At 44.8% G+C, this 15364-nt stretch overlaps 1 protein-coding gene across 1 annotated transcript in view; it reads left to right on the top strand.

Moving 5' to 3' along the window:
* Positions 1–267: 267 nt before the first annotated feature.
* NUP155 (nucleoporin 155) overlaps positions 268–15364 on the top strand; it is a 39810-nt gene continuing 24713 nt past the window's right edge. Inside the window, exons 1-12 of the mRNA XM_056848537.1 lie at positions 268–429; positions 4159–4296; positions 5503–5599; positions 6163–6233; positions 7420–7512; positions 7841–8007; positions 9152–9257; positions 11255–11328; positions 12088–12179; positions 12949–13046; positions 14294–14446; positions 14577–14677. Of these exons, the coding sequence (XP_056704515.1) occupies positions 291–429; positions 4159–4296; positions 5503–5599; positions 6163–6233; positions 7420–7512; positions 7841–8007; positions 9152–9257; positions 11255–11328; positions 12088–12179; positions 12949–13046; positions 14294–14446; positions 14577–14677 (1329 nt within the window). The 5' untranslated portion in view covers positions 268–290. The remainder of the gene's footprint in view (positions 430–4158; positions 4297–5502; positions 5600–6162; positions 6234–7419; positions 7513–7840; positions 8008–9151; positions 9258–11254; positions 11329–12087; positions 12180–12948; positions 13047–14293; positions 14447–14576; positions 14678–15364) is intronic.

The following is a 15364-nucleotide window of genomic DNA, read 5'->3' on the forward strand; positions in this document are numbered from 1 at the left end:
TACATCGGTGGGAATACAAGTGCGGTAACCCCCCCGCACGCACACGCACACACAGTGACAGTGTCACGGCCACCCATCGTGATCTGCCCCCCCCCCATCCTTCGCGTTAAGGGCTATGCCATACCGGAAGTGTTGGGAAGGGCTGCGCCACGTGGGCGGCTGCTTCCCCTACGCTGCGCCGGCGCGCGCGGGGGACGCCGGGATTTGGCGCGCGAGGCCTGCTTCCGGTGCCTGGCGCCGCGGCGACTCTCCGGCGAGGCGGCTGGGTGGCGCCGCGCCTCGTGGCCGCCATGCCGGTCGCCCTCAGCCCCGCGGCCGCCCCGGGCTTGCAGGAGGCGCTGGAGAACGCGGGCCGCATCATCGACCGCCAGACCCAAGAGGACCGCTGCTACCCGGACCTCTCCGAGTTGCTGGCCGTGCCGGCGCCCGGTGAGCCCCTCCGCCGCCGCCGCCCTCTGCAGGGGTTTCAGGCCCACTCCTTCTCCCTCCGGCATGTCAAGGCCCCGCAGGCTCCCGTCCCCATGCGCGGCGGTTGGCCTTCGCCCCTCGCGTGGGCGGCGCTTTTAGTCTGCCCTTGGACGCGCGGGAGGCTTTTTGCCTTGGGGTTGCCGCTCTCCAGATGCACATTTCCCCCATCCCGATTCTCGAAACTCAACACTAAGGCCCCCCCCCCCATGCAGAGTTTTGAGTATTCGGATGGGGGGGGGAATGTGCATCTGGGGAGAGGCAAATCCCAAGTATTTGTGTCCCGCCTTCCCTCCTTTTTATCCTCACGACAGCCCTGTGGGGTCGGCTGGGATGAGAGAAGAGAAGGACTGTGGGGTAGGCTAGGATGTCCCGCCTTCCCTCCTTTTTATCCTCACGACAGCCCTGTGGGGTAGGCTAGGATGTCCCGCCTTCCCTCCTTTTTATCCTCACGACAGCCCTGTGGGGTAGGCTAGGATGACAGAAGAGAACGACTGGGGTAGGCTAGGATGTCCCGCCTTTTCCTCCTTTTTATCCTCACGACAGCCCTGTGGGGTCGGCTAGGATGAGAGAAGAGAATGACTGTGGGGTAGGCTAGGATGTCCCGCCTTCCCTCCTTTTTATCCTCACGACAGCTCTGTGGGGTAGGATGACAGAAGAGAACGACTGGGGTAGGCTAGGATGTCCCGCCTTTCCCTCCTCTTTATCCTCACGACAGCTCTGTGGGGTCGGCTAGGATGAGAGAAGAGAATGACTGTGGGGTAGGCTAGGATGTCCTGCCTTCCCTCCTTTTTATCCTCACAACAGCCCTATGGGGTAGGCTAGGATGAGAGAAGAGAATGACTGTGGGATAGGCTAGGATGTCCCACCTTCCCTCCTTTTTATCCTCACGACAGCCCTGTGGGGTAGGCTAGGATGACAGAAGAGAACGACTGGGGTAGGCTAGGATGTCCCGCCTTCCCTCCTTTTTATCCTCACGACAGCCCTGTGGGGTAGGCTAGGATGACAGAAGAGAACGACTGGGGTAGGCTAGGATGTCCCACCTTCCCTCCTTTTTATCCTCACGACAGCCCTGTGGGGTCGGCTAGGATGACAGAAGAGAACGACTGGGGTAGGCTAGGATGTCCCGCCTTCCCTCCTTTTTATCCTCACGACAGCTCTGTGGGGTAGGATGACAGAAGAGAACGACTGGGGTAGGCTAGGATGTCCCGCCTTTCCCTCCTCTTTATCCTCACGACAGCTCTGTGGGGTCGGCTAGGATGAGAGAAGAGAATGACTGTGGGGTAGGCTAGGATGTCCTGCCTTCCCTCCTTTTTATCCTCACAACAGCCCTATGGGGTAGGCTAGGATGAGAGAAGAGAATGACTGTGGGATAGGCTAGGATGTCCCACCTTCCCTCCTTTTTATCCTCATGACGGCCCTGTGGGGTAGGCTAGGATGAAAGAAAAGAATGACTGGCTCCTACACTCAGCGAGTTTGTGGCTATTTTCAGGGCAGGCCCTTGACCGAATGGTGCCATCTACCTGGTACTAGTAGTCCCTGGTTTGGAGTTCCTGGTTCACACATGCAGGGGAAATGAATTGGGAGTGCTATCGGCTGGGGGGGAGGGGCGCTAGCATAGTTTGTACCATTTGATGGGCTCTTGCTTGCCATGCCCCTTCACACTGGGGGAAAAAAACCTTACATATGGAAAATTAGCACAGCGGGGGGAAAGGTTGTAACGTAGAGGGTTTGCTCTCTAATTAGCCTAGTGAAATAAGACAGGAATCCGGTGGTACTCAGAGTCTAACAAAATATACTCCAGCAAAAGGTTTTGGGGGGTCAGCCCTCACTTTGTTAGAAGCATGAAGCATACATTCCATAACTACTCTTCCATCCCTGCTTTTCTAGTGGGTATAGTTCCCAAACTGTGCTCCATGGTGCACTTGGTGCTCCACGAAACGTCTCCTTAGTGTTCCATGAAGATACTGAAAAGACAAATACTACTGGTCATTAGGTTTAGTATATAGGTGCTTGGTGAAAATTAGTGCTCCATGACAGATTTCACTCCTGAAAATTGCTCCTCGAGTCAAAAAGTTTGGAAAACGCTGCTGTATACAAATGGGTCTTCCTCATGGATGTACACTTCATGCATCTGATGAAGTGAGCTCTGACTTAGAAAGTTTAAATCACACTACAGTGTGATTGGACTCCTTCTGCAGGCTAACATGTCTACCGATCTGGAATTATCACTCATAATTCGATACTGACATTCAGATTTTTCTGAACCTGCCCATTTGAGAACTTTTATCCCTATGGCAATGAGCTGCATAAGGGGAAAAAATTACATTTGCCTTTGTGTTCAATGGAGTGCCAGTTTTCTATCTGTAGGAAGCTTTTAACATAGGGGAACTTTCAAAAAGCAGTCTTCCACTTTGTAATCTGAGATGATGTAGGCCATTGTATCATCTCTTTCCCCTGTGAATGTGAACCAGGCCTTGTTTTTAAAATACTAGCATTTGTTCACCAGCATTGGATCAATATTAAATAGTGTTGCAACGGGTGGTCGTTAGTTTGTTTATTCTGGTTGTTTTTGCTGTAACGTGGTCGTTAGTTTGTTTATTCTGGTTGTTTTTGCTGTAACGTGGATAGCTGAGCAGATGGCCAGTGATAGATATACACGAACCTTGGCCTGATTCACCAAAGCGATTTTATTATGTTGCATTTTCTTCTTAACATTCATATCCCACCTTCCTTCCTTCATGCAACCCAGAATGGCTTACACAGGATAATACCTAGTAAATCGCCCCCTTCCAGCCACTGAGCAGACCTGTGTAGATTCATCAGTACCATGTGCTGTTTAACCAAATTGAATGTAATTGTCAAGGATAGTACCTATCTGTCTCTGTTATTCGTTCAGATACCCTGTGTCTTTTAGAATTTGGAACACTTTATGCCAGTTCTATGCCTCTATCCTCCCCTCCCCAAACTACAAACTTCAGGTTCTTACTAACTGGTTGAACAGCTGGTGCTGTGAAGCATATTGTTCTGAGGGCTGGAAGCTATTCTTCTGTTCCCATCGTTTTTGCCTTTGGGCTGATTTTTTAAAATTATTATTAAGGGAAATTGCTCATTAGATTGTATACGTTGTGATTGTTTTATCTAGAAAGCCTTGAGTGATTAGGAAATACAGTGTTCTGTAGAGGCCCCTGACAGCAGTGGCTTGGTTGGAGGGGAATGGGGTTGCTGGTGAAAGGAAAGGGGGCTAAAATTTGCTTCCTGTTTAAGAGGATACCTTGGATACCCTCTGACTCATTTGTGGACTGATGATCTGTTTTGTTAAATTTTTTAAAATCCTAGATGTCTTAGCACACTTCACTATATTCCTGTTATACATATGTAGGTCCAGAGGTCAGTTTGTCAAGCTTACGATTATACTAACAGTTTTAAGATTGATGGGTATTGATGGCATGTCTTGTCAGATATTGATTTAACTATCGCTGTTTATGACTTGTCGTGAAAACAGTAATGAAGAAGATGTAACTGAGTTGAATTTTAAAGGTCAGGTCCTAGGGTTGTAGGGAGAAGCACTGGCTAGTGGATATATTTTGAGGCAGAGGGAGGAAGTCTGTTGCGATTAAAATAAATCAAAGATTTACTGAGGCATTTTTTGTTCATTAATTTCAATTATATCACTTTTCCAATTAATTACAGGATGTCCCACAGTTTCTGGAATGTCAGATATGGATTACCCGTTACAAGGACCTGGTTTACTTTCTATTCCCAATCTCCCAGAGATCAGCTCAATCCGAAGAGTTCCTCTACCCCCTGAACTGGTTGAACAATTTGGACGTATCCTAATAGTAATAATACTAGTCAGAGGCCTGTGGATTTTCACAGGTGGGGGAAGGGGCAAGGCGGAGAGAAGCTTTGAGCCCTTGACTCGTGCTTTTTAACTGCAGTATTCTTTCCCCTCCCTTCCCTTGCCCCCCCCTTTGGGGTCTTAGTCTCCATTTATTGTGGAACAAGAATCCATGTCACTTTTCTCTCATTCCTCTGCTATTTCAGTGTGTCACTGCTGTTGCCTCAAGCTCTCTCATAACCTGCTGCAACAGTGTCCTTTCTCTATGCTGTGAAAAGAGCATTGGGCATGGGGCTGTGTGACTAGAGCGGCTGCTTCCGTTCTAGCCACACAGTTCTATAAAACAACGTTTATTTCTCAGTGTGGAGAAATTGTGTACTGGTAGCATTTCCCTTTAACTGAATGTTTGAACTTAAGTTGCATGCATAAGCTCCTTTCAATAACTTCACCAATTTAAACTGCCATAAACGAAGGTTAACGTTATTTAACTGAGTGTCTAGTTGAGTATCTCTGAGCTAATATTGGGCATAAATAGTATATAAGATGCTTAAATTATAGATTATGCTTGCACATTCTAGTCCTGAAAATGATAACTGTTCTAACTTTTCAAAAAAGATGCCAGTAGAGATAAATAACTAGAATGTTTCATAAAGGTTCAAAATGTGAAAAAGAATGTCAATTTATTAACAATGAGTAGCTGTGTTAGTCTGTAGCAGTGGAAAAGAGCATGAGTCCAGTACACCAACATTCCCCATGAGGATGGACTACAATGTTGGTGTACTGATGTACTCACGTTCTATCTGTATCTGAAGAAGTGAGCTGTGACTCAAAAACCTGGCCCTGACAGAAATTTTGTTAGTCTTTAAGGTGCTACTAGACTATTGTTCTTTTCTACTGTTCTATTTATTAATTTCTTAAATTTCTCAGACCATCTCTTTATTTTCAAGGACTCGGCTACAAGCATGCAGTTTGTTAGTTATCGATAAAGGGCTTTTCACAACTTGAAGTTATTGCTTTCCTTAAGGATGTGTTTGCTGAAAAAAATACACTTTTCACTAATATTCATTTGCACTGATCAGATTCAGCAATCATAAGCAATAAAAACACTGATAAAGGTATTGTCAGTTTTATGCTTGTAAATAGCGTAGGACTTGTACACCTCCTCACCTTTTTTCCTTTAAGTCTTAACATTTCAGATATGCAGTGCAACTGTATGATGGGAGTGTTTCCTGAGATAAACAGGGCATGGCTGACCATTGACAGTGACATCTTTATGTGGAACTATGAAGATGGGTATGTAGAGGATAACGTCCTAGAAATAAATATTTTTTACATGGTGTCATGTATGAAATCGGTAATAAAGTACATAGAGTTGGAAGGGGCCTCCAGGACCATGTAGTCCAACCCCCTGCACCATGTAGGTAATTCATAACTACCTCCCCACCCCCAGTGCCCACAAGACGGCAAAAAACAAACAAATACTTTTCAGGGTCCCTGTCCATTCTGGCTTGGAGGAAAATTGCTTCCTGACCCCAAAGTGGCGATCAGCATTTCCCTGGGCATGTGAGGAAGGGCCACGAGAGCCAAACACTGACACAACCCTTCCTGCCCTCCCTCTCATAATCTGCCTAAGTTCAGAGAATCAGCATTGGTGTCAGATGGCCATCTAGCCTCTACTTAAGAACCTCCGAAAGAGAACCCACCATCTCCCAAGGAAGCCTGTTCTTCTGTTCTACTTGGTTTGCACAAGAATCTGGTTGGTGTATAATTAAGCCTATCCCACATCAGATGCCTTGAGAAGTGATTGCACATTAAATATTTTTCATTAAATTAATTTTTCCATTGTTCTTTTACAGGGGAGATCTCGCTTATTTTGATGGTCTCAGTGAAACTATTCTTGCTGTTGGTCTTGTAAAACCAAAAGCAGGTAACAAGGCTGTCTAACAAAACTCATTTGGTCAGTCTTACTAGATATTTGTGTGCATTATTGATTTTAATTTTTAGAAATGAATATTTTTGCAAGAGTGAGCTTTCTGGTTGATCTTAAGGTAGTATAAAACACTGTTGCCATCTTTTTCTTGAGGTTTCACTGTTGGAACTAGATCAGGATAAGAAATACAATGTTTACAGAGCTGGAAGTATTATTTGATAGCTTGCTTTGGTTGGTAGTTCTGTATGTTTGATGGCATATACTTTGTATGGAGGGGGGAAGGTTTGTGGTTTGCTATTTTATTTTTTGTTTTTAACTGAAAATGTTTTTAACTACCGTATATACTCGAGTATAAGCCGAGTTTTTTTAGGCATGATTTTTGGCTTAAAAAACTCACCTCGGCTTATACTCGGGTCAATACGGTAATTTGCCTGCCAGGCTCTCTCCCAGCGCGCTCCCGGCCAGCTGATGGGCGGGCTGTCCCGCCTTATCCCCCCCACCCCACCCGATCGCGCCTTCTGCACGGCGGTGGCGGTTTCTTTCCACCCCACCCCACCCGATTGCGCCTTTTGCGTGATTTGCGCAATCGCGCCTTTTGCGCGATCGCGCCTTCTGCGTGGCGGGGGCGGTTTCTTCACCCCACACCCCACCCTGCCTTCTGCTGGATGGCGGCAGCGGTTTATTCCCCCCACCTCACCCCCACCCACCCCCACCTCACCCGGGCCGGTCCTCCCGCTTGCCAGCTGACCCTGCGGGGCCTCCTGCGCGCAGGGAGGGGGCCGCCGCCCCCACCTGCCCGCGCGCCTTCCTTGTGGGCCAGGAGCGGCCTGCGGGGCCTCCTGCGCGCCACCGCCACCTGCGCGCCTGGAGCCCGCTTAGGTAAGCTCCGGGGGGGGATGCATTTCCCCCTTGGCTTATACGTGGGTGTCTAATTTTTCCCCATTTTTGGGGTGAAATTAGGCACCTCAGCTTATACTCGGGTCGGCTTATACCCGAGTATATACGGTATTACTATTAACTGCCCTGAGGAAAGGCAGGATGTGAATGTTTTAATAAATAAATATGTTCACAGACTTGAATCATAATTATGAATTTTGAGACCACTGTGATCCATTATTTGTTTTTGTTTTTTTGTTTGTGAGGATCTTGTGTATATATATTCTGTGTGCTGGTTTATTTACAGGAATCTTTCAGCCACATATAAGGCACTTGCTGGTTTTGGCTACTCCTGTGGATATTGTCATTTTAGGTCTCAGCTATGCAACCTTGCAAGCAGGTAATTCTAATTCATTTTAAAGCTTAGTTTACTTGCAGCTCTCTGTTTTGGAAATTAACTGTGAACAATTGCTGATTGCAGTGAGTGGGAGTTGCAAAATGTAGAATAGGATGCTTTCAGTTAATTTTGGGCATTTCCAGCTGCACATTTTACAGACAGGTTGAAAGAACAATTAACAAATGAATTAGGGTGGGACAGCAATGCTTTAAGTGTTCATTATCTGTGAGCTCACTGCACCTTTTTCTCATTTCTTGAACTGGTTTTAGTTGCAGTATCCATGCCATTAATCAAGCAAAACCACAGTAAATAATTTACTTTATTTAATCAGGTTCTGGATCTCTTAATGACAGCATGTCTGGTGGAATGCAGCTTCTCCCAGATCCACTCTACTCACTTCCCACTGATAACACATATTTGCTGACTATAACTTCAACAGAAAATGGGCGTATTTTTTTGGCTGGCAAAGATGGCTGCTTGTATGAAGTTGCTTACCAGGCAAGTGAATTGGGCCAGAAAGGCATCTTTTCTTTCTGTTTGGTTCAGCAGTATGGAGAGTAGGGGATATTCTTGTTTCACTATTTCTGCTTTTATATCACTGCTTGTTTGTTTGAAAGAGAAACTAGGTTTCTAAATGCAGCAATATTAGCCTACAGTATTAACGATCCTAGGAAATATTCCTAAAGTACCAACCTGCTTTGCAAAAACTGGATTTTATTCTAAGCTCAGTGTAAATGTACACTGTGCTAGAGTTCTTAGAGTATGATTCACATGTAGCAACCAGCTGGTTTTAGTTGTGGGGATGGGCTTAGCGAAACCTCAGGTTTTTGTGCTCTTCACTTTTTTGTGTGGCTAAGAATTGTCATAGTTTGTTTTTGTCCAGATCACAAATTCTGGTTTGTTCTGTCATCCAAGCCGTAGTTTAATCCTAGCCGGGGTGGGTGGGGAGTGTACAAGCCCAAGGATTGTGCAGGTTCAATCCTGTTGTCTTTATGTATGAATCATGCCAAAGTTACAAGTATTTCTGATAGAAAACGTAGCTGTAATGTCATTGAACTATGTAATGTACCTGTTTCTCAGGGCTGTTTTCTTTCTTAAATCCTTATAACAGTTGAAACCCAAGCTTCAGATGTGCTTCTTCAGTGCAAATGCGGTTACACTCAGGTGTATTGATCAGAATGTAATGTTAGCTTTGCAGAGACATTACACTGTTGTGTCAAGAGGCTATGTGGTTGCATATATTTAGGAGTTGAGGGTCCAGTGGAAGTGGGGGTTACAAAATTAAAAATTATCTAGGCTTTGTTTCCCCATAAAATGATTTAGCTGGGCATGTGTGCACTGTTTTCCATCAGTGATGTGAAGCAAAGTATAGTCCAGTTCAGTAATAAATGTGGCTCTGCCTATCAGTAAAGGCTTCATAAAGTTGTATGTAATTCTCTGTCTCTGGATGTGCTCAGATATGTGTCTGTACTCTCTATTACAAATTCAATGTGTTGGTACAACCACACGGCTTGGGGCTCCCAGTCAACCATTTCTGTTTAAAGTGTGTGTGCGTTTGCAGATGATGATACGTTTGCTGATAACCTAATGTATCATGATTGAAAGGTTTACACTATTTTCAAACACTTCCTTATTTTTGTAGGCTGAAGCAGGCTGGTTCAGCCAGCGTTGCAGGAAGATTAATCATTCAAAGAGCGCCCTTTCTTTCCTTGTTCCATCCTTGCTTCAGTTCACTTTCTCGGAAGATGGTGAGTGAAGAAAAATATATGGAGCCAGAACACTTGGCGGTAACATTTGGGTTAGATCGGTATCAAACGTACTGCCCGTGTGCCGGATCCAGCCCCTTGAGAGCTCTTATCCAGACTGTGAGCCAGCCAAGGCAGCCACCCCCACCCCCCATCCCAATCTGGGCTGGCGAGGCATGGCCCAGCCTGACCAAGTGACATTTATATCCGGCCCTCGTTAACAATTGAGTTTGACACTCCTGGGTTAGATAAGCCAGCGTGGTGTAGTGGTTAAGAGTGGTGGTTTGGGGTGGTGGGCTCTGATCTGGAGAACCGGATTTGATTCCCCACTCCTCCACATGAGCGGCAGACACTAATCTGGTGAAACAGGTTGGTTTCCCCACCCCTACACATAAAGCCAGCTGGGTGACCTTGGGCTAGTCACACTCATCCCCACCTACCTCACAGGGTGTCTGTTGTGGGGAGGAGACAGGAAGGTGATTGTAAGCTGGTTTGATTCTTCCTTAAATGGTAGAGAAAGTTGGCATATAAAAACCTCCTCCTCTTCTTGTTGCAGGTGCCACTTCCCTTGTGAAAATTTAATGCTTTTATTTAGATCAGTGGTACTCAGTCTGCAACTTATGGAGAGCCGCATTTGCAATTACCATTAATCAGAAAAGCCAAATGACTAAAACACACACACACATGCACACAATATAACAGTGAATTAAGTGACTATAACCTTATTAATTACCAGATTACCTCTGAACACATGGAGTTGTCTCTCCCTGTCACTGTTGAACCTCAGCCAGCCATTGCATATCTGGAGTGAGGGAAAGGGCTTCCCTCTCGTGCCTCCTGCTGAGGAAAGAGAAGGAAGGCAATCAGGTTGGACGAGAGAGTGAGACTGCTAAGGTGCCTGGAGGAGCTCCAGCTGGCTGTGTAGAAAGGGGAGTAAAACCAGCACCACCCCACTATGACCTTGGCTACCATGGTGGTGGGGGTGGGGTTTTTACTCTCTCTTCTTTGCAGTATGCTGTTCTCCTGGCAGCTTCCCCAGTGCTGGGATGAGACTGTGAAGGCTGTGGAAAAGGGGGAGGGGTTGTTTAGAGAGAACGGGCCCATCCCTGGCACAAAGGAAGTCTCATGGCTTACCCATCCTCCAGTCCCGCCGGCGGCAACTGTTCCAACCAATCAATCTTTATTAAAAACAGTCATAGACCAACACAGCTCTTCGCAGTTTTCCAGTAGCAACTGTTTTAAGGAGGGAACCACTTGCCAACCACAAATACAGCCAGACAATGTCCTTGCCCATGTTTCAGGAACACGGGAAGGCTGCCACATTGGGGGAAAAGGCCATAGGTAGCATGCCAGAGAGCCACATGTGGCTCCTGAGGCACTCAGTATTACTGATTTATATTTTTATTTATATATATATATATATATATATATATATATATATATATATATATATATATATATATATATATATATATATATATATATATATATATAATGTTGCTTTCTTTCAAATTTTAAGCCATCCACCTGTAACCATTTTATTACCAAGTGAGAGAAGAAGAGTTGGTTTTTATACCCCAACTTTCTCTACCTTTTAAAGAGAATCAAGCCAGCTTACAATCTCCTTCCCTTCCCCTCCCCACAACAGGCACCTTGTGAGGTAGGTGGGGCTGAGAGAGTTCAGAGAGAACTGTGACTAGTTCCCAAGGTCACCCAGTGGGCTTCATGTGGAGGAGTGGGGAAACAAACCCGATTCACCAGATTAGAGTCCACCTCTCTTAACCATTACTCCACGCTAGTTTAACCATACAGTAAAAATGGTGCCGTGTTAATCATCTAGAACAATAACTAAATTTATGGTGAATGGGTAGATAGGAAGTTGGATAACTGTTTTGTTGTGTTTCAATAAGAAAATAGAATAAAACAAACTAGCCATCGTATATGATAACAGGCTTTAAACAAAAGACAATTTTGTATTTTTTTAACTATTCAATTTGTAGATCCCATCGTTCAGATTTCCATCGACAACTCCCGAAATATCTTATACACACGCTCCGAAAAAGGTGTGATACAGGTATGGCTTTTTATACTTTGTACTGATGCCCTTTTATGTGCACATTAGTTTCAAACTGCTGCTGTGTTGAGAACTTGGCTATATATAGAATAGTTCTAACCCAGTCTTGCAAATAGCATTTTCAGGAGTGATCACCTGCCATCTGAACTTTCTGTGTCTTATCTTTTTCTCTGGCCCCCAACATCAACGTAACCTTTTGTTTTTAGTGGCTAGTCCTTCTGATTACTTATGTGTAAATCTAGTTGAAATTATTGTGATGTACCCCCCAAAGTGATCATGGGTCTCCTCTGCTGTTTAGTTTCCGGGATCATCATGTCTTCTCGTACCTCAGTTCCTCTGTTTGGGTTCCCACATGACACATGAATCTGCCTTATACTGAATTAGACCCCTGGTCCATCACAGTCAGTCTTGTCTACTCAGACCGGCAGCAGCTCTCCAGGGTCTCAGGCAGAGGCCTTTCACCTCACCTACTTGCCTGGTCCCTTTAACTGGGAAATGCCGGGGATTGAACGTGGGACCTTCTGAATGCCAAGCAGAGGCTCTGCCACTGAGCCACAGCCCCTCCCCGCCCGTTTCTTCTGTCTCCTTATGTGTTTCCCTTTAGTGAGCGATTTGCCTTGGAATATGATGCAAATGCTTTTTTCCAGTTGAGAACTAATGCTTGCTCGCATACTTAGGCTAGATATTGCCGCACGGAGGAATAAATGCTCAACAAATATATTTTAAACAAATACTAAACACAGTATCATTAATTTACAGGTTTACGATTTAGGTCGAGATGGTCAAGGAATGACGAGAGTCGCTTCCATTTCCCAGAACAGCATCGTTTCAGCTGCTGGAAAGATTGCCAGGTAAAATGTCTTACACCAGGAACTGGTGCTCGAACTGTCTTGTCTGTCTTGTTGCGTTGTTTGGTATGATCTTTATATTTATTTATGCATATATTTATTTAGATTTTTATCTCACCCTCAATCCCCATCCAAAGCCAGGCTCCAGGCGGCTAACAACAGATCACTTGATACAGCAAGATACAATAAAACCATAAAACATATTATCAATGGACTAAAAATGATTAAAACAATCCCCACAAATTCATTGATTATTGTTACACTGACCTTCAGCATACTTTCATTGCTCGTTTTTTGGAGGCTTCAGAGAAGAGACGAAGGGAGGTGTTTTTTAGAGATGGAACTTATTTAAGTTTTAAGGTTTTATTATTCAAGACCTTAATTTAAGAACAGGGGGAAAGAAAGAAAAAAGATTATGGTTACAATTACAGCAGATGGCACTCATCCTTGGAGCATAGTAACCATTGGGCCCAACGGAACAGTCAGCCCCCCCCCCATATTATTTGATGGCAATCAAAACAAAGAACAAGGGTGGGGGGAGTAGGGAGGCCAGCACTGATGAAAACCATAGCTGACCTCAACTGTAGGACTGGCAGAACATCTCTGTTTTACAGGCCCTGTGGAACTCTAAGATCATCAGGGCCCTGGTCTCACTGGAAAAGGAGTTTCACGTGGCCGGGGCCAGGGCAGAGAAAGCCCTGGCCCTAATTGAGGACTGTCCAATACTCTATGATGAAGGTTATATGAACTACTGTCTTGGTTTTCTTCCTAGGACCATAGATCGCTCTGTATTTAAGCCGATTGTGCAGATAGCAGTGATAGAGAATTCTGAATCTATAGACTGTCAGCTGTTGGCTGTCACTCATGCAGGTAAGAACTCAGCACCGTACCCTTTCATTATTGCTCAGTGCAGTTTCGTTCTCCGATTCAGACAGGCAGCAGTGTGTCTTGCTTGATGGAGAAGCTGTCATGTACACAGTGTGTGTGTATTGGTTGCTCCGTGTGGAGGGGGTGTCCTGGCTTTATACAATCATGCCTTTGCCCTATTTCTCAAGGGAAAGCCTCATACAAATCGCTGCACATGTGGACCTCTGCACAAAGCACTCGTCTTGCATGGTGTGCAGTAGAGGGGTTCACACCTGCTCTTCCATCAAATGAGGGGGATGGCCACCTGTGTGTGAGTTGGGCCCAAAATTTGGTAGCTAAAGAGGAATTTCAGGGAGGCTGCTCAAGACACCAGACAGCTAACAGCAGTGGGCAGCAGCCTGCAAAGCAGCAAACTGAGGAAAGCTCTTTATGACAGAGAAACTGAAGTAGAAGCCCAGTAACAGGATTGTGCTAAAGCTCCCTTGGGCAAAGTGGCAGGAGGAGCTGTTTGCTGTAGGCAAGAGAGGAAGCCAAGGTGTAGGGAGAGAAAAAGTTGCTAAAAAATTGAGTCTGAAACTGCCAGTTGGGGAGGGGCTGTGGCTCAGTGGTAGAGTATCTGCTTGATATACAGAAGGTCCCAGGTTCAATCCCTGGCATCTCTAGTTAAAGGGACTAGGCAAGTAGGTGATGTGAAAGACCTCAGCCTGAGACCCTGGAGAGCTGCTGCTGGTCTGAGTAAACATTACTGACTTTGATGGACTAAGGGTCTGATTCAGTATAAGACAGTTTCATGTGTTCATGTGACTTACGTTGCTGCAGCATTGTGACCTATAATGGCCAAGAAGAATGCATGGTGGTCGAGTTGAATTCTGCCTATTGATTTTAACTAACCAGTCAGTTAATCGGCTGCTGGTTTCTTAATAGTTTGTATAACACTATGTTTAAATGAGGTGAATTAAGCAGCACCTGTGTTCTGAGATGGTTCAGGAACGAGCTAGTACCACTAGATGTTTCGTATAGCCCTGTGATGATTGCCCAAGAAATGGTGTTATGAATGTTATGGAAAGGAGATTTTCATTTTCTTGTAGTTCTAAAAAGCTTCTCTTATTTTTGCAAAGGTACTTATTGATGAGAGAGTTACTTTGAAAAATATTGAAGGCTTTTTCTTGAAAGCGTATCCTCGATGAAATGATTGAACAGTAGCCAAACAGAAATTTCTAAACGTACGATCACATCTTTTCCTCCTTTAGGTGTGCGAATGTATTTTAGTACAGGTCCATTCAAGCATCCATTCACTCGTCCTTCAGCATTAATGTTGGTTCATATCCGCCTGCCCCCAGGGTTTTCTGCTGCTTCTAATGTAGAAAAACCATCAAAGGTGCACCAAGCTCTGTATAGCAAAGGTAAATACTGAGTTTTCATAGCTTGTATAGTAAACAAAACCTTTTTTGTTTGGTAGAATGAAATTAACAAATTGTGATTTTTAAATTTGCATCTACCCTAGTTGATCAAACATATTATTATTTTGGTCAGGGGTTCTTCTGATGGCAGCATCAGAAAATGAGGACAATGATATCCTGTGGTGTATTAACCACGATTCTTTCCCTTTCCAAAAGCCGATGATGGAAACCCAGGTAATTATTTTAACATTACTATGGTAGTTTTCAAAATAGCTGGTGTGAGAGATGATTCTTTTTTTCTCAAAAAGGTTTTTTTTAATCTGGATATCTCTTTGGCTATGTTCTGGTCCTGTAAAATGTCATGGTCTTAGAATCGTAGAGTTGGAAGGGACCACCAGGGTCATCTAGTCCAACCTCCTGCACAATGCAGGAAATTCCAAACTACCTCCCCCCCAGTGAACCCTACTCCATGCCCAGAAGATGGCCAAGGTGCCCTTCCTCGCACTCCTTCATTTTAGCATCCCTCTGCTTAATGTTGTGAGAAAATGCATAAACGTGTTACAGCAGGTCCGCGTTTGCACTATTCAGGTACAAGCATACATGTCAGGGAGGGGGGATACAGCTGTAGATTCATTGCATGGTGCAAATATGCAGTCTTCGCTGCAGTTCTCATTTCCTTTGCAAATTGAGACTTTTATGCTAAATAAAGGAAGGGATCAGAACTTTTCTAATAGCAGGACTTGCCAGGGGTGGTTCGTACCAAGCTGACGGCTCATTCCTTCAAATGTCAATTAAAAAATTCCTCTGGATCTGCATTTATTTTGATAAGATATTCTTTATCGGATACACTTCTTTTTATGTTGGGTACTGTTTTTTGCTTCGGATAGCATCAAGCTCTCAGCATCTCTAGTTTTGCTTATA

Source organism: Euleptes europaea, chromosome 4 (genome assembly GCF_029931775.1).
Source record: "Euleptes europaea isolate rEulEur1 chromosome 4, rEulEur1.hap1, whole genome shotgun sequence".
Classification (NCBI taxonomy): domain Eukaryota; kingdom Metazoa; phylum Chordata; class Lepidosauria; order Squamata; family Sphaerodactylidae; genus Euleptes; species Euleptes europaea.